Here is a 17,713-nt window from a genome sequence, read left to right as displayed (position 1 = left end):
ATTGGCACAGTGATTGATAGAGGGACTGGAGGGATGAATGAAGGTAAAGAGGGGGTCATTAAAAGGTGAGGTCGGGACTTTTATGTCGAGAGAATTGAGGCGGAGGTTACGTGACAGCGTCGAAAAGGGCAAAACTAATCAACCTCACTGGAAGGGATTTGACAATTTGCGCTTTTCTCGGCAATGTATTCGTTCCGGAGTCCTCGTAATTCAATTCTTCACGATTCTCGTTTGGTTTTGGCCCGGGTAAGATGTGGTTTTGCGACTGAATGATGTGATATTCAGCCACCAAGATGTCATTCCTAATAAACCTTGACCCTTCTTGGCCCTAAACCTGAACCTCTCACACTACCAACAGGGAAATTGTTCTATACTAGGCTGTATGATGCAAGCCAGTGCCAAGTCTTCTCTTATCAATGAAAGCATGTTCTAGGGAAAATATCCGACGAGATTGTCGCTGCAGGGTATATAAAAAGAGCGCGGATTTTCCAAATTTATTATAGGTAGAAACGGAATTCCAGTAAGTCCCACGATTCGGTTGTAGCATCTTTGACTCATTAAAATGTCCACTTTGTACACCGTAAAGAAAGACCCGAATGAGTCCATCTCGGTTCTCCAAGGGCCAGATACGGACTCTTCTACTAGCCTGGACATCGCACCGTTGGGTCAACCAGGAGAAGAACGTCGATTTTGGTTTCAGCGAGGCAAAGGCTATAACCCTGAAGCAGTTGCGACGCAGCCATCTGTTTATGACAACCCTGATACCGCGAAGGAATATCAACCCCGAGCGGACTGGGAGAATCTTCGCCGATTCGACCCATCTGCTCGGTGGACATGGAGCGAAGAATACAAATTAATCCGAAAGATTGATCTTCGTATCATGGCATTTACTTGCCTCATGTTCATGTGTTTGGAGTTAGATCGGTCCAATCTATCCCAAGCTCTGACCGACAACATGCTTCCCGAGTTGAATATGAACACGAATGGTAAATGAAGAATCAGAGTACTTTTTTCATCCTATGATATCCCAGGGCTAACCAAAGTGCATTCTCTCTTCAGACTACAATCTCGGAAACACGGTGTTTAGGCTCGCATTCCTCTGCGCGGAGCTTCCTTCCCAACTCGTCAGTAAATGGGTTGGACCTGATCGGTGGATTCCTACCCAAATGGTTCTTTGGTCTGCAGTTGCTATGGCACAGTATGGACTGAATGGAAGAACAACATTTCTTTTGTGCCGTGCGCTGCTTGGTATTTTGCAAGGTGGATTTATCCCCGATGTAAGTTACATATGTTCTTCTTATGGGTCACTATTAACAGACTCGAAGGTGATATTGTACCTGTCCTACTTCTACAAACACCATGAGCTGTCTTTGCGACTCGGCTTCTTTTGGACTGCTTTGAACATTGCGGATATTCTTGCCGGATTTCTTGCTTTCGGATTTCTGCATCTTCGTGGTGTTCAAGGTCAATCGGGATGGCGCTGGCTGTTCTTGTTGGAGGTGAGTAGAAATGTCATATAATTTGAAACCACATGCGACTCACATCGAAGGTAGGGCCTTCTAACACTTGTATTTGGTCTATCTGCATATGTTTTGATGCCACCAGGGCCATGTCAGACTGCGAATTGGTCTCGGGGTAAATTGGGATGGTTCAGTCCGCGGTAGGTCGTCTCACCTTTCTTTCGCAAAATTTGCATCGTTGTTGATAGAATTGACAGGGAGGAAACCATCATTGTCAATCGAGTAATTCGTGATGACCCAAGTAAAGGAACCATGCACAATCGAGAGCCTATTACGCCCAAACTACTTTGGAAGAGTCTGAAGGACTATGATCTCTGGCCGATATACATCATCGGACTTACCTTCCAAACACCAGTGATACCCCCCAAGCAATATCTAACTCTTACTCTGAGGGGCCTCGGATTCGGTACCTTTGTGACAAATCTCTTGGTTATTCCTAGCGAAGTGCTGTCCATTATCTTCATTCTACTCCTCACATACGTCTCGGAAATCACAAGCCAATTAACTTTGATCTCCGTGATCGGGCAGATATGGATACTTCCCTTCTTGGTCTATTTATATGTGGCCGACATCAGTACTGCAAACAAGTGGACTGTGTGGGCGGTTATGACTGTGCTGCTGGCATATCCAAGTGGTACGCTCACCTATTCGTACCTATTGCACATTTGGCATCTTGGCTCACGAAGTCGCAGCGCATGCCATTCAAGTTAACTGGAACTCCCGCAACTCCAACACTGTCCGATCCCGTACGGTCTCGGCTGCCATATATAACATGTGTGTCCAATCATCGGCAATTATTGCTTCTAATATCTATCGCGCTGGTTGGTCATAAACTTCTTTGATTTTCCGCTTTTGTCCGACATTCTAATTTGACCCAGATGACGCTCCCCGCTACCGGAGAGGCAATGGTGCTTTAGTGGGACTTGGTGTCTCGAATATCTTCATATATTTGTTGACCAAGGTATACTATGTCTGGCGCAATCAAAGCCGCGACAAGAAATGGAATGCTATGACGGACAACGAGAAGACGAATTACTTGGCAACCACCAAGGACGAAGGAAATAAGCGATTGGATTTTCGATTCGCCCATTGATTATCTCTCTGAAAATTGGACCTTTGTCACATTTACACGTGAAAAAAGAAGGAATGGGAGGAGCCGAGTTTGGTCGGTTAGTGCATGGAAGTTACTTCGTACGGTTTTGATATCAGAACAATGAATAAATTTTGATCTCGCTTATACCGAATACTCCAATAAGGGGCTAGATAGTGTTGTGCATCCTAAGATAATACCATCCCCCTATTCGTGCGATTGATCGGACCGTCCATGGCGTGGTTGAGCATAACCCATGCATGTAATAAAATATATATTTAGCCGAAGACAATTAGAATAAGCGACCATTGCAGTTATTTTTGGATTGATCCGATTGAACAAAACTCTGGCTCTAACTCATGTAGGTATAGTGTCGTTGGTAATCAACTGTGTTGCGCAACCTGCCATAGATATGATCCCATCACAGTGAGGTTTCCAGAGGCGGGATATCAGACAAGTCCTGGGGAAAATGACGAATCTCAACTTTGACAGCACAAGTTGACTGTTATCTATTGGGATGATCAACATACAAGACGTGCTTTCACTCTAACCGTGCGACAAAAACGTTCCAGATCTGCGGGGTTGCGATAATGAGGCCTGGGCACGACAAGAAGCAGATGTCGCAAGCGGATAATCGGCATCGTCTAGTATGTGACAAGGTATAAGATGGACAGCAAAGTCTCATCTTTTACCTGCCAGTATCAACAAGTAATTCCGTCCAACAATTACTATTGTCTCCAACAACCCAACTATGGCATCCGCCGTCACCGAAACCGCACCTACGGTGATTCCCGTCATCGAGGACAAGATTACGTTGACAGGTCTCGCCCGTGAGCCTATCAAGTCCAATGGATCTCTCCATTCTTTCGAGTCCTTCGATGTAACTCCGGTCATTGGACGTGAATTCCCCAACGCCAACTTGAAGGATTTCCTGCGCGCCCCTAATTCCGATGATCTGATTCGGGAACTTGCTTTGACCAGTGAGTTATATCCGTGGTTATGCGTGGAAGATAGAGCTAACATGATATCTTAGTTTCGCAACGAGGAGTAGTCTTCTTTCGTAAGCAAGATGGATTAGACAACGAACTGCAAAAGGAGCTTGTCCAACGACTGGGTGAACTCTCCGGCAAGCCAAGCACATCCGGACTGCACATCCACCCAGTAGCAAACTCAGGTCGGGAGCACAGCGTCAAAGATGATGAGATTAGTGTGATCAGCTCCGCAAGCCGGGAAAAGCTGTACAAGGACAGGAACCCGCGAAAGCAGACCGCACGCAGGGAGTGGCACAGTGACATCACTTTTGAGCCCATTCCTAGCGATTATACTCTCTTGCGTCTCACGGAGCTTCCGAAAACCGGTGGTGGTGAGACCTCTCTACATATTCTACGAAATCCTACAGAAACACTAATCCTCTCCTAGACACCCTGTGGGCCTCAGGCTACGAGGTTTACGACCGTATATCCGAACCTTACCAGAAGTTCCTGGAGAGCTTGACCGCAACCTATGCGCAACCCGGCTTCAACGAAGTTGCCAAACGCAATGATTTCAGCATCCACCCTGGCCCTCGTGGCGCACCTGAGAATGTTGGAGAAGAGCTTATCGCCGAGCACCCTGTCATCCGCACCAACCCTGTCACCGGTTGGAAGAGTGTCTTTGCTGTCGGCACGCACGTACAGAAGGTCAACGGTGTCTCCGAGGAGGAGAGCCGCCATCTTCTTGAATGGTTTGTGACTCTTATTGTTGAGAACCACGACCTGCAGGTGCGCAATCGCTGGGAGAACCCGAACGATCTAGGTATGAACCGCCTCCAAAGAAATTTATGAATACCGTATCTGACTGTTGTTATAGCTATCTGGGACAACCGATCGGTGTACCACGCAGCAACTTGGGATTATGACGGGCTTGGTCCACGCACTGGACACCGTGCTGTTGGCCTCGGAGAGAGGCCATATCTGGATCCCAAGAGCACTGGAAGACGCGAGGCGCTGAGCAAGAGCGAATGATTTTGAACAAGTATATATGTATTGAAGACGAGATAGATAGAAAACAGAATAACGAAAGTGATCTCAATCTCCATCTTGAGTGACACTGCTGGTCTTTCAAGCTCGATAAAGCTCCAAACTGACTATTCGCCTGCCTTAACTTCAAATTATGGCAACTCTAGAAGTCAAGACCGGTCCAGGTAGTTGTTTCCTTGACTTCGAGTGTTCCTGTCAAAACAATATTTGCACTACTGTGGCCCACATGAATCCCATAAGTGCCCTTCTCACTCAGCCAGCAGCCTAAAGTCTCATCCCAGAATGAAGTTGACAGACGGTCAAGCCTCATGACAACCTCCTCGCATTGGCACGTATCAAGGAAGATCTTGGTAAAGCCCTTGAGCTCCTTCATTGGCCGTGAAACAGTATTCGTTGGGGAAGGAGATATGTAGAGTTGTACGACTGCAGCTCCTTTGAACATCCCAGTATTGTGTACGCTCAGAGTCACTGCCCTTGGCGATATAGAGAGTTCGGACAATGCGAATGTTGTGTAAGATAGCCCATGCCTATTAATTCCAGCAGGAGATTCGATTAGCAGTTGGCAAAACGGCCGAAGCAGAAGGAGCACAGAGAGACAGCATGCTTCATCTGGAAGAACTCACCCAAATGGAAATGCGACACTTTTCTTTAACTTTTCGTAATAGCGATAGCCAACGTATACACCCTCGCCGTAAACAGTGCGTCCGCGCTCGCTTTCAAAATTCAGAAAAGCTGGCGTATCTTCAATGGCATTGGGGAAAGTAACAGGAAGCTTGCCACTGGGGCTGGCATCGCCAAATAGAACATCAGCTAGTCCGGTCCCCATATAACCACCACCGTACTGTGACAACAGTTAGCCGTTAAAGCCCATATTAGGGGCATATGGAGGAAGTCTCAGGTTCACTCACCCACATGTGAACCATAGCCTTTGCCCGTGAGGCCCAAGGCTGCATGTTGATCGGCGCACCGGACTGTGTCACAATGATTGCATCGGGATTAGCATCCAGCACTGCGGCGATCAATCGATCAATTGACTCGGGTAAATCCATCGTCGGTCTGTCAAAGCCCTCGCTCTCAAATTCTTCCTGGAATGTTATGTCAGCCAACCGTGATGGAAATATGATTGCATTCATGTTGCGGGGACGTTACATCAAGTCCTACACACACTATGGTGTATTTGCACCTGGCAGCAAGGGCAGCTGCGCGAGGAATAGTCTTGTCTGGGTCTGAGACTGGCCAAACGCCAATACGGCCAGCTCCAGCACCACCATAGGCCACCACACCTTCTTTGTGGATCTTTAAAGTAGGAAGACTTCCGAATTCAACCTTGATTTTGTAGTTTTGACCCTCTTCAATATGCATCACAGCCTTCTTCTCCGTCGATCCCCTTCCAAAGAAGGAATTCCCCGGCTGCTGAGTGGTAGTGTTGTCAATGACCATTGCTCCATCAATGAAAAGACTGGCCGTGCCACAACAAGCGATGCCCCATTCATAGTCTCCAGTCTCGTCAGCACAGAATGTCCCCTCAACATCTACCCAAAATTCAGGTCCCAACTTTGCATGGGAATATTCCGTAAGGTCCCAGATCGAGTCGGTGATATCCATGATATCGACGATTTTCCGTTTCGGGGTGGACGGCGGCTCCGAAAAGAAAAACATACGAAGTCCTTTTACCAGAGCGTCGGGCGATGTGATTTGGGAGCCGAGTAATGGGAGGAAGCCCCAGGTATGGACTCCAATATCGTAATTTATTTTCGCGTCCTCGACCTGGTCCCAATTATACCGCCCTTTATGGCTGAGTCGGTTCACAATGCCTTCATAGTTCGTAACGACATGAGAGGAACTAAACTGAGCACTTCCACCACAGTATGCTCCATTCTTTAAATTGGGTCCGATGAGGGCTATTTCATCAACCTTGTTATACGAAATAGGCAGAATTCCGCTGTCATTCTTCAAGAGCACGATGCTTTCCCTGGCGAGCCGACGGTTGGTAGATCCATCCGCAGGAACGTACTGATTGGATTTGGCCGATGAGAAGGCATATTCGACTCTCTCACACCTCTTAACAAGATTCAGTACATTGCGTGCCCGAGCGTCTAGCGTCGCATGTGAGACTTTTCGAGATGAGACTGCTAGTTCAGCTAGCTTTCCCCGTAGCCTTGATGGTCCTGGCATTTCCAGGTCTAGACCAGCATTTATGGCCTCGACTGTCGAATATGTGCCATGCCTATTGTTTGGATCTCCGATTAGCGATTTCCCAACGTAATAGCAGAAATGGCAAAGTTTGACATACCAGTCACTCATAATCATTCCTTTGAACCCCCATTCCCGCCGCAGCACATCTTCCAGCAGCGCGGGACTCTCGGAGACATGTAATCCATTCACTTTGTTACAAGAAGCGATGATGACTCCCGGCTTGCTCTTTTTCAAGGCGATTTGAAACGGCAAAAGGTAAATCTCCCTTAGGGCTCGTTCAGTGATACGCACGTCAACCGCCATTCTCTCATGTTCCTGATCATTCGCGACAAAATGCCTCAAGGTCGACACAATATCCTTCGACTGAGCGCCACCAATGTAGCTACCAGCTAACTTGCCTGATAAGAGCGGGTCCTCGGCGAACGACTGGAAGTTTCGACCGCCGAGAGGCGATCGCTGGATATTGACGGTAGGACCTAACCAGATTTGCGCACCACTGGCCTTGACCTCCAATCCAATGAGCTCCCCGCCTTGCCGAACGAGTTCTCGATTCCACGTTGCCCCAAGAGCAGTGCCGCAAGGCAAAGAAACGTCGAACCCCGTGCCTCGGGCTCCATCTGAGCCATCAGTGAAGCGAATCGATGGCACGCCCAGTCGGGGAATATCATAGGTGTGCCATGCGTCCTTCCCTTAACCGTCGACTTTGTCAGTTTCAATCAGAAATCACTGATTGTATTTCTGGACAGTTACCTGAGATCAGACCGACTTTCTCAGCAACCGTCGCCTCACGGAGAACCTTATCCACGTCGAAAAGTGAACTTGGGGATTCCATTTTTACTATTCGTCAAGTAATACTAAAGGATAGTCAGTGAATTTACCGCTTTTTACTATCGTTTTAGACCAAGAGTGTTCTTAGCCACGAGAGTTTAGGGAATCAGGATTTCAAATGGGTTGGGGCCTTGCTGAAGAGGGAACGGCCTTGGGGGAGTTAACCGAATGGAACAAAGAAACAGAACTGAAAGACACTCGGAGAAGATACTCGAAGTAGAGAATTCCTGCAATCAAAGGACTGTTGGGGCTTTGATGGTTGGAGTTCCACTATTAGTGAATTCTTTGAATCAATTCAGGTGTCTGCCCAGTAACATGACATAGTCTGAACGAGAAATATCATTATTTATCTGGATAGTAGTTGCGATCATTGTGGTTTAAGTAGTGTTGAATAGAGATGCAATATCAACAGAACGGCTGTTGTGTCCGACTTAGAGACGAGAGTCCCTGGTGTTTCTTGGGCGATGTGCAGCACATGCACGCACAATAAAGTCCCAACCTCCAACGGTGACCTTGTCACCACTCTTACGTCCCTGCATTTTAACATCTAACCCATTAGCCATTGAGGGCAAGCCATCATTGCCTGGACCCAATGCATATTTTACCTCCCAGTGGCCATCGGTCCATTCTTCACGTCGCGCGCTCACCTTCTCTCCGTTGATTTGAACAGCCCGTCCCCTAAGAGCTGTTTGCCCAACCACATGAATCTGCTTTTGATGAAGGACCAAATACGAGCCCCCAATTCGCGCTAGGAACATCTTCGTGACTTGATGCTGACCCTCTTCCAAAACACCCTCATCAGACTCTAAGATCCACGAAAGGCCACGCCCTAGCCCTTTCGGTCCTTCGCGAAACGGAAGATATCTCCACACCTCTTCATAGTCCGTCATCGGTGCCCCGGGTACATCTGGTCGCGCCATGGACCCAGTCTCCAGGTCATCTCCATTGGGGAGCGGAATGAAGGGACATGGGTTGCTGATGTTGAAATTGTGGTGGGAATCTATCTCATGGGTGAACACCACGCGCCCTAAGGGATGTCAATCATTTGTTGCGTATCATCCACGGTCAGAATAATTGATTGGGATCATACGTGGGTTTTTGCCTTCCTCAATACACTCTCCCGCGAGTGCCCAATCGAGTTTACCGGATTCTTTATCGACTCGCAGGTCAACGTACCATTCTCCAACTGTTATCACCAATGTATCTGTGGTTTCAAATGGTGTTTCTGATCCCCATCGCATCGAGATACGTGTTGTCAGGCTTGATTCCAAAGCTGGCACGGATAATTTGGACATTTTGGTGATAATTGTTCAACTTGTCTGGTCCGAAGAACGGAGGATATTTTGGCAGTTCAAGGATGTATCCGTATAGGTAAAGTACATGATTCGTTTGGACATATAAATACTACAAATCGAATCTGCTGAAGATATATCTTGGACCCCCAAAGTGTCGGTTCTCCACCATCTCCAACTTCCAAGAATCGAACCCCGCTCTATGCTCTACCGAGTCTCGCTGCCGGTTGCCATTTTCGAAGATTTTGAGACAGTGACTCACTTTACTTTACTAACTTACCTAGGTATACAATTGGGAATATTCACACATTGACTCCTTATAAAGACAATAAACATATCCTTGATGTATTGTGAAATATCCATATCCTATTCTACCTGGTTCTTCTGTGTCACTGCTTGACAAATTGAAACACAATGACTTGGATCCTGATCGCTGCTTTCATAGTAGCCTTCCTTGTCTACCACATCTCTATTTCTACTTTGTTTAGCCCTCTGGCGCGAATTCCCGGTCCAAAGTCTTTTGGCCTGACCAAGTTTAAATTGGCCTACGAGGACTACAAAGGAACTCGCACCCGAAAGATCAATGCTCTCCATCAGAAATATGGACCTGTTGTTCGCATTGGCCCCAGTGAGGTGACCTTCAACAGCATCTCGGCCTTGCGTGCAATCTACGGTGCCGGAAGTGGCTTTGAGCGCACCGGCTTCTACCACATGTTTGAGGTTTATGGTCGAAAGAACATGTTTTCCTTCGCGACCGCGAAACAGCACGGAGAAAGAAAGAAGCTGTTCGCTCATGCGTACGCCAAATCTGTCATGCTCAAAGGTGAAAATGCCGAAATGGTCGAGAACAAAGTCAAGCTGTATATGGACCTTTTGGAGCGTGACGGAGGGAAAAGCGAGATATTTTCTACCTTGCACTATTTCTCCTTGGACACAATCACGGAGTTTCTTTACGGGTCTTTCGGCAAGACATCGTGTCTCGAGGGATTGGGGCAAGACCGCGCACTCATCGGAGATATCATCGATACTGCCCGTCGCAAGCTATCGTGGTATGCGGTTCATTTCCCCCACTTCACGGAATGGCTTTACTCGAGAACCGGGGTTAGTGGGTGTATTGCGAAATGGTTGTACCCGATGCAACTGCCAACGACTTACAGCGGCATCAGACTTCACGCAATGAAAGCCACTCAGAAATATGCCAGTGCTTCTGCCGAAAAAAAGAGCGCAACAGCCCTGATCTCCAAACTGTGGAGTCACCACCATTCCGAAAAACCAAATGGAATCGATGATCTGGATATCGCATCCGAATGTGCAGACCATCTTCTAGCAGGCATTGACACCACCAGTGACACGTTGATGTTCCTAATTTGGGCTCTTTCTCGGCCAGAAAATAAGGAATTCCAAGATAAACTCATCGAGGAAGTTCGAAATATCCCTGAAGGATCTCTGAATTCTGATGGCATCCCCAAGGTAGAAAGCAATGACAAGCTCCCTTACCTCGATGCAGTTATCAAAGAAACACTCCGTCTTTACGCACCTCTTCCCGGATCAGAACCACGCTCACTTCCTACGGCAGCCACAATTGATGGCTACACAATTCCGCCCCGGACAGTGGTTTCCATGGCCCCATACTCTCTCCACCGCAACCCTGAGATATTCAAGAATCCCACCAAATTCGACCCTGGTCGCTGGTTGGGATCCTCCGAAAACTCGGCCGATATGAAGAAATGGTTCTGGGCATTTTCCAGCGGAGGGAGGATGTGTATTGGCATGCAGTATGTTTCTTTCCTTCTCAATAGAGACGAGTTCCGACTTTGACTTGAGAGATGGCTAACAAAGAACAGTCTGGCAATGGCCGAAATGACAACTTTGGTCGCGGCCATTTATCGAAAATACAGAACAACACCAATGGGAGATTTCGGAACCGTCTCTCCTAGTATCACAGGTCGCTATGAAGTGTTCTACGATGACACTTGTAGTCGGATGCGGGTATGTTCAGTTAATATCTTTCTCTCGGGGACTTGCTGATTATGGATATAGGAACATGAGTGTCAGATTGAGTTCATGTCACATTGAGTAATACAAGTAGAGTGGTTGTTGTGCCACGCACTTGATTTGAACCGCATCGTATTGGAATTTTCACAGATTGGATGATACATTAGCCATATGCTTTATCAATTGAATATAAAATAAATACTTATTAGGCTCTAATCTCTAATCTCAATTGATTTGTTTCTTTCATATTGGTTACATCTCCAACCGGCCCCACGTGGAAGGAGTCTGCATGGGGAATATCTAACCGACAATAGCAAACTAGGCTGACAGGGATCTTTCACGGCTAACTACATTCAATCCGACACAGTACAACCGCCACCAAGCAAGGTGTAATGAATGGTCTTGGAAGTATCAAGGACTCAACGGATACCGCCTCCGCCAATAGAACCGATGCAATACCCTAGCGATATTTGCCCGGTCATCCGCCAACGCATACTCCTGGGCCTGTTTCAACGCCCCCTCTACTTCACCCAAACTCAATCCCCTCTCATCAAAAGCCCTCAGAACAACCTCCACAGCACCCGCATCCTGGAACTTCGCCACAACCGACAACGCTACATCACCCTGCCAAACAACTAGCGGATCCGCCCCTCGCTCCAAGAGGCGGCGCATAACGTTCTTATCGCCGTTATACGCAGCCAGGTAGAATGCAGTCCGACTCATCGAATCAGTATCATCAATCCCGCATCCTGCCACGTGCCACCCATTTGGGATGCGTTCCAAAGGTTAACCCGCTGCGCTAGGAGCAAAAGACCAGAATCCCAGGACACTTCCTGGAATTCCACTCGCATATATATATATAGGGTAGGCTGACTCGTAACACATCCCCTTGCTAAGAGGAAGTCAAGCAATTCCTCGGGGTCTTCCTCGAGTGTCGCGGCCAAATTAACCAGATACCCTGCAATAAAATCCGCATGGACATTGACGCCCATGTCTAGAAGTAGACGCACAAGCCGAATCCCGCCATGCGCCGCAAGAGTAAGGCACTGCGCTGCGATGTGCACGAAGAGATATTCAGGTGTAGTTAGCTCGAAGGGGCTCTTCCGTATTGGGGTCCGCCCGATTGGGACGATCCCAGCATCGCCGATCGGTAAACCCCGGTCGAGGAGGAGACGGAAAACTCCCTCGCCGCCGTAGAGGGCAACGTAAAAGAGCGGGGTGGGTTTCGCTCCGATTTGGTTTTCTGCGGGTATTGAGTGCATTACTAGCTCTGTTCCATTGGGGTGGTCGAGGAGGATTCGGAGGGTGTCGACATTGCCGGAATAGAGGGCGTGGATAAGGAGATTAGATTTGGGGAGGGAGTCGGTTGGGTCTGCGTTGTGTGAGAGGAGGAGGGAGAAAACCGGCGGGTTGGTGATGGCAGTCAATAGGGCTTCGCTGGGGGTGCTTTGGATTGGCGCCGTGGGCGAGAAGAGTCGTGACCGCTTCTATGTGGCCTTCATGGATTGCACGGATGAGAACGGAGGTTTCAGTGTTTGCTCCGTTGTTGTCAGGGGACATGTAGATTGGTGGGGTGATGATTGCCCCGTGGGAAATGAGGATGTCGATTGCGGCAGTTTGGTTGCGTTCTGCGGCCCAACTGAGGGCTGTTCTCGGCGGGTGGAAGGAATTGTAGGGGAGAAAGATGTGGATACGTGTATCGACAGCGACGCGCATGTTGGGGTCGTAGTTTTGTTTTGTTAGGAGCTCGGTGAGGAGGGTGATGCGGCTGGTTGGCGCGGCGACACACAGGAGGACAGCCTGTTGATAGGGTTTTGTGGAGGATTTGACGTAGTCGAATCGACTGAGGAGGAGATCGACGATGTCGTCATGTCATTATTGTGCTGCACGGGATAGTTGAAATAGTGATTTCTGGCCTTCTGGATAGGATGGGTTTGGAGTTTCCCAATGGTCGAGTATGCATCGGACGACGTCGATGTTACCGGAATGAGATGCCATGCAGAGTGACGTCCCCGCGTGCTCCGTAGCAATTTTAGGGTCTGTTCGGCGAGAGAGCAGGAATTGCACGATATCCAGGTGGCCATTCCACGCCGAAAACGCGAGAGGCGTTGCCCCGTTCCCGTCCTGTGCATTAATCGGGCTCCCCGAGTCGGATAACATGCGGACAACATCAATATGGCCATTCTTGGCCGCAAGATCGATAGGTGTTTGCTCCTCATTGTGGCCTGTGGTGAGATTCGGGCGCATGCCATATTTAAGCAGTAGGTTGACAATGGATACGTGACCATGTCACGCTGCCATGGAGAGCGGGTGGCCCTCTTCCCTGTTTTTGCGGTTTCCTTCATCAATATCGTTCTTCCAGTCGTTGTTGATGGAGTATGGATCAACGCCGTGTTCGTGCCCAACCTTACTCCGAATCCGAGGCAAACATGTCTTCAGCTTTGGGTCGTGGCTTTCGTCGTGTTTCTGGCTCCTGCTGCCCAGCTGATTGTTCGGATTTGTCAGATTGAATTGGGTTCTGAGGTCTGATTATCGCAATGTGCCCGTGAATAGCAGCCAAGGCGTTGCCACATTTCTAGGCGACAAACGTATGAGACAAAAGTCCACGCCACTAAGAATTTGTAAGTTGGAGAAATTTTTGATTTTAGATGCCCAAGTTTGGATCACTTACACACTTTGATAGGTTTCTCGGGTCCATTGGGCGTATTGTGCGAGCCAGCGTCGTCTCTAGCTAAGACACCCGAGGCAGAGACGTTTCGAGAACTTTCGAATCCTGTCAGAAAGCTGATCATACATACTCCTGGCTAGCATTCCGGGAGGACTGTTTCACGAAGAGGAGTACGTATAATGATACGTAAAGCTGACAATGTCTTTGTCAAGTATACTCAACAACGAACAACGCGAAGAGTTGCCATGGCTCGCCTCCGCACGCGGCTGGCGGAGCACCTGCTTTCAGGATGTGTCGCATGGTTGGGGCTGACCCATTAATGGCGGCCCATCCAAGAGTGTAGCCCCCATTCCTCTGGGTGATGCTCGATTGTACAGAATGGGGTTCAGCAGTGCATAGAACCGCCGAGTAGTATGACGTAAGGCGTTGATCTCATCTTCGTACCCTCGGTTGGGAGGGCAGGAGCAGAATCAGCTCGTTGGAGACATTAAGAAGGCTCATCTTCATTCTGTGTATAGATTGGAATAGAGCGTCTCTTCGCAACCTTGTCCGTTGGCGGTGAGTGTTTACCCTTTGATCTGTACTCTTTCCCGATGTCAGTGTCTTTGCTATGGAAAGGAGATCATAGGTAGTATTGAGTCATCTGCCAAGAGAGAAAGAGAGAGGGGTGGAGGGGAGAGGAAGAGAGTGACAGTGAGAGTGAGAGTGAGAGAGAGAGTGAGAGATCAAACAGGTACATAGGGAGTAAGGTCCTGTCCACCCAAGGTAGAAACGAATCTCCATCGTTCAATGCCTAGGTATATTTACCGAAACTGAGGGAAAAGTAAATTGTTCAATAGAGCCAAAATATGTATAGGAAGCAAAATATATGGTTGTAGAATGATGAAATCACCTCCCCAAAGCCCTTTCATGCTGCGTGCAGGTGGATAAAGAGAGGTTGTGCCCAAGGCCTCCGCCAAGAGAAAATTGATGCCTTCTGCCTTCACTTCAGTTTTAAATCCAACTTAAGAAAGAAATTTAAGTCTTTGTACCAAAAATTATAGACTCCTCAAATTATCTGGGATGCATCCTCGTTTACCAAGACTTATAGTGGCCAGGGTTCAAACCCCCTTTTGTAGGTGGGAGTTGATGCCCCGGTGCCTTATTTAACTCCGCTTTTAACACCGCTCTATACAGTGTATGATAAATTTATTGATACTACAGCTGTCAAAAATGGAGCTTCAAATGTTTGCCGCTAGGAAGCGAAGATTCGCTACGTCCACGAGTGACGTACGTCAAATGTTTGGTTCGTTCAGCACCGAGCTTGACGAGGACTGCGATTACGTCGAGGCAATCGCTGAAAAGCGAGCAACCATCAACAGCATCGCGGCTGGGCTAGACTCTCCCGATATGCAAAGAGCTCTGCGTCTGAACGAGGAGATGATAGACCACCGCCTGGAGTACGACAACATGTTGAGCATTATATCTGATCGTCCCGCACACAAAGGGAGGAATGGCATAAGCGGGCTGTGGGAGGAGCTTTACGAACGGTCACCGAGGACGACGTGGCAGACGTCGCTTCAGACGCAGACGCAGAGGATGCGACGAACTAGCATGCGACAACAGCACTTCCCCCCTATGTTTATCAACAGAACTATCAGCACTTTCCCCTAATTTCTGATTTGCCCACATGTATCTATCCACTGCAGTCAGCCGAGATCGGCAGAAGGAGCGGCAGATGTGACGTCATTGTCGGTCACCTGACCTAGCTAGGACCGTACCTAGTATAATGGATCATCTCTATCTTCCCCTTTGCTTTCGGCTTACAATCTGCACACAAATAGCAGCATCTCCATATTTTTGGACAAGTTTGCAAGTGTCAAAAAATGAAGAGGATTTGACAGATCATGGCTTTGTCTATGTATGGAGGAATTGATTTAAATGAAGATAAAAGACTTCATTTTTGACACTTGCAAACCACAAGAGTGGAAGGCCCCAGGTTCTGCCAGCTGGATATCCACCAATAAAAGCTAAGGGGTAAAGGGCGGTATGATTAATTGAGAAGGCGGTAGCAGGACCTCGGGAGGGTATTAACACTTTTGCAGTATGATTACTAAGGCATCTGTAATAGAAATTCAGGTATTTTAATTTTCTACTGTTCGAAAGTCAGGCATTCAGGCATCAAATCATCTATAAAGGGGGTTTTGAACCCTGGCCGCTATAGTCTGGGTACCTCGTTTAGCTCGTTCTCTGAAGGCCAAGGCCGATTCGGGGTTAGAGACGTTTGATTGAATACACCGAGGAGGTATGAGATCTAACTAAGAAAGTAGATAGTTAGTTAGTTAGTGAATATTAAACAGTGAATAGTAAATATTTGACACAAAAAAAAGATCAACTACATAGTAGATCTATAATCTATTCGTACGCAGTGAAAAATGTATAGGGCAGAGGACACCCCCGATAACGGCCCCGCATGAATAGTTATGGAAAGAGTCTGCGAGACAACAATGCTCATCAATCAGATTTGTATGTTGTAGTACTTGTAGATTTATTTTATTTGGTAATGAGATAGTCCATAGCTGGTTCTATGTAGAGAGTTAAGGCTATAAAAGACCAATGATCACCCCGATTCCCACTCTTACTCTTGATACCCAACTAACTTGTCGAATAATCTTCAAAAATGCGCTTCACAACTTCCATATTCTCTCTTCTCCTGCAGGGCGCCATTGCTTTAAATGTCGGCCCTGAATATAGTCACCCGATAGAAGGTCAGTCATACAAGACAAACCCTAACATCAACATACTAACAGACAATAGATCTTGACGTCGATCTTCCATTTTCTCAGCCCGTTACATTTGCCCATTTGGAATGGCAAAGATGTCTTGCAGAATCTCACAATAAGGTATGTTGCAACCGAAGGATATGTTTACCTAATCCCTCCATAGAGATCTAACCTTCGGAAAAGCCTCTCGACATCGCCATTCTCGGCTTCCCCTACGACACCTCAACCTCATACCGCCCCGGCGCAAGATTCGGCCCTCGGGGAATTCGCGCAGGATCGGCGCGCGAAAAGAAGGGTCGCAGCTATAACACCGTGTGGGAGGTAGACCCATACGACGAGGGTCTTGAAATTGTAAGTGCAGCACAATTACAACCATGAGAAGCAATGTCAGGATCGCTAATACATTACAAGATTGACTGTGGAGATATCCCTATCACCCCATTCGATGCCGCGCACGCTTTCAAGCAAATGGAACAGGGTTACAGACAGGTTCTCTACCACCCGACCTCCGAGGAGAGCTTATGGGAACATCCTCGGATTGTGAGTCTGGGTGGCGACCACTCGATTGTCTTGCCTATCTTGCGCTCGTTGAAACATGTGTACGGGCCCATCTCTGTTATTCACTTGGATTCGCACCTCGACACTTGGGATCCTTATGAGGGGTACACTGGAATCGCGTCTAACCAGTCCGCAATCACACATGGAACTTTCTTCTGGCATGCGAGTCGGGAGGGTTGTATTTCCAAGGGAACAAGTGTGCATGGAGGTCTGAGGACGAAGCTTTTCGTAAGTAGTGATTTGCCTCTTCTCGTGAATCAATCCTGATCCAAGTTATCAACAGAGTCCTAAGGATTATGAGATCGACCAGAATGTTGGATTTACGATTATCGAGGCCCACGAGATTGACGACATTGGCATGTCTGGTATCATTGACAAGGTGCAGAGTGTTGTCGGAGATACTCCGACTTATCTTTCCATTGATATTGACGGTAAGATTTGAGCGCTTCCCTGCTCAAGACACATCAGAGACTAATTCCTTCGATCAGTCCTTGATCCCAGTATCGCTCCTGCAACCGGAACTCCCGAATCGGGCGGCTGGACCACTCGTGAGCTGAAACGCTTCATTAAAGGCCTCGAGGGTATCAACCTTGTTGGTGCCGATGTGGTGGAAGTCAGTCCCCCTTACGACACCGTTGCTGAAACTACTTCGATCGCCGCTGCAGATTTGATCGTTGATATTCTGGCATCCATGGCGAAGTTGAAGGCAGGTCCCAAGGCGAAGACGCCAACCTCAAAGGATGAGTTGTGAAAAGAGCCTGGATCATGTTTCGAACTTCAAGATTT

General features: G+C 47.9%; 10 protein-coding genes across 10 annotated transcripts; 5 read left to right on the top strand and 5 right to left on the bottom strand.

Annotated features, from left to right (window-relative positions):
• Positions 1-562: 562 nt before the first annotated feature.
• N7516_006765 (putative MFS transporter) lies at positions 563-2,613 on the top strand (the record flags this gene model as incomplete). The annotated part of the gene is made up of 7 exons (XM_057219485.1): positions 563-986; positions 1,060-1,277; positions 1,326-1,499; positions 1,554-1,660; positions 1,718-2,154; positions 2,213-2,341; positions 2,399-2,613. 7 exons carry the CDS (start codon positions 563-565, stop codon positions 2,611-2,613), a joined length of 1,704 nt encoding a protein of 567 aa, XP_057073576.1.
• A 748-nt stretch (positions 2,614-3,361) lies between these two features.
• N7516_006764 (TauD/TfdA dioxygenase family protein) lies at positions 3,362-4,613 on the top strand (the record flags this gene model as incomplete). The annotated part of the gene is made up of 4 exons (XM_057219484.1): positions 3,362-3,590; positions 3,644-3,973; positions 4,030-4,404; positions 4,459-4,613. The coding sequence occupies 4 exons, from the start codon at positions 3,362-3,364 to the stop codon at positions 4,611-4,613; spliced, it is 1,089 nt and encodes a 362-aa protein (XP_057073575.1).
• A 157-nt stretch (positions 4,614-4,770) lies between these two features.
• Positions 4,771-7,656, bottom strand: N7516_006763 (beta-glucosidase; the record flags this gene model as incomplete). The annotated part of the gene is made up of 6 exons (XM_057219483.1): positions 4,771-5,155; positions 5,252-5,469; positions 5,537-5,713; positions 5,796-6,855; positions 6,922-7,513; positions 7,575-7,656. 6 exons carry the CDS (start codon positions 7,654-7,656, stop codon positions 4,771-4,773), a joined length of 2,514 nt encoding a protein of 837 aa, XP_057073574.1.
• A 427-nt stretch (positions 7,657-8,083) lies between these two features.
• On the bottom strand, positions 8,084-8,947 carry N7516_006762 (uncharacterized protein; the record flags this gene model as incomplete). Its single annotated transcript, XM_057219482.1, has 2 exons — positions 8,084-8,679; positions 8,743-8,947. The coding sequence occupies 2 exons, from the start codon at positions 8,945-8,947 to the stop codon at positions 8,084-8,086; spliced, it is 801 nt and encodes a 266-aa protein (XP_057073573.1).
• Positions 8,948-9,358: 411 nt separating this feature from the next.
• On the top strand, positions 9,359-11,020 carry N7516_006761 (cytochrome P450; the record flags this gene model as incomplete). The annotated part of the gene is made up of 3 exons (XM_057219481.1): positions 9,359-10,719; positions 10,789-10,933; positions 10,985-11,020. The coding sequence occupies 3 exons, from the start codon at positions 9,359-9,361 to the stop codon at positions 11,018-11,020; spliced, it is 1,542 nt and encodes a 513-aa protein (XP_057073572.1).
• A 330-nt stretch (positions 11,021-11,350) lies between these two features.
• Positions 11,351-13,186, bottom strand: N7516_006760 (uncharacterized protein; the record flags this gene model as incomplete). Its single annotated transcript, XM_057219480.1, has 4 exons — positions 11,351-11,657; positions 11,696-12,311; positions 12,343-12,739; positions 12,908-13,186. 4 exons carry the CDS (start codon positions 13,184-13,186, stop codon positions 11,351-11,353), a joined length of 1,599 nt encoding a protein of 532 aa, XP_057073571.1.
• Positions 13,187-13,228: 42 nt separating this feature from the next.
• N7516_006759 (uncharacterized protein) lies at positions 13,229-13,750 on the bottom strand (the record flags this gene model as incomplete). The annotated part of the gene is made up of 3 exons (XM_057219479.1): positions 13,229-13,423; positions 13,615-13,712; positions 13,738-13,750. 3 exons carry the CDS (start codon positions 13,748-13,750, stop codon positions 13,229-13,231), a joined length of 306 nt encoding a protein of 101 aa, XP_057073570.1.
• A 64-nt stretch (positions 13,751-13,814) lies between these two features.
• On the bottom strand, positions 13,815-14,114 carry N7516_006758 (uncharacterized protein; the record flags this gene model as incomplete). The annotated part of the gene is made up of 2 exons (XM_057219478.1): positions 13,815-13,961; positions 14,052-14,114. 2 exons carry the CDS (start codon positions 14,112-14,114, stop codon positions 13,815-13,817), a joined length of 210 nt encoding a protein of 69 aa, XP_057073569.1.
• A 705-nt stretch (positions 14,115-14,819) lies between these two features.
• Positions 14,820-15,260, top strand: N7516_006757 (uncharacterized protein; the record flags this gene model as incomplete). Its single annotated transcript, XM_057219477.1, has 1 exon — positions 14,820-15,260. One exon carries the CDS (start codon positions 14,820-14,822, stop codon positions 15,258-15,260), a length of 441 nt encoding a protein of 146 aa, XP_057073568.1.
• A 1,006-nt stretch (positions 15,261-16,266) lies between these two features.
• Positions 16,267-17,678, top strand: N7516_006756 (agmatinase; the record flags this gene model as incomplete). The annotated part of the gene is made up of 6 exons (XM_057219476.1): positions 16,267-16,354; positions 16,404-16,489; positions 16,553-16,720; positions 16,781-17,155; positions 17,211-17,358; positions 17,416-17,678. The coding sequence occupies 6 exons, from the start codon at positions 16,267-16,269 to the stop codon at positions 17,676-17,678; spliced, it is 1,128 nt and encodes a 375-aa protein (XP_057073567.1).
• Between the last annotated feature and the right edge of the window lie 35 nt (positions 17,679-17,713).

Source organism: Penicillium verrucosum (genome assembly GCF_028828655.1).
Source record: "Penicillium verrucosum strain IBT 35672 chromosome Unknown utg000002l_segment0_segment0, whole genome shotgun sequence".
In the NCBI taxonomy this organism is placed as follows: domain Eukaryota; kingdom Fungi; phylum Ascomycota; class Eurotiomycetes; order Eurotiales; family Aspergillaceae; genus Penicillium; species Penicillium verrucosum.
The sequence above is the reverse complement of the archived record's forward strand: the minus strand, read 5'-3'. Positions and strand labels throughout refer to the sequence as shown.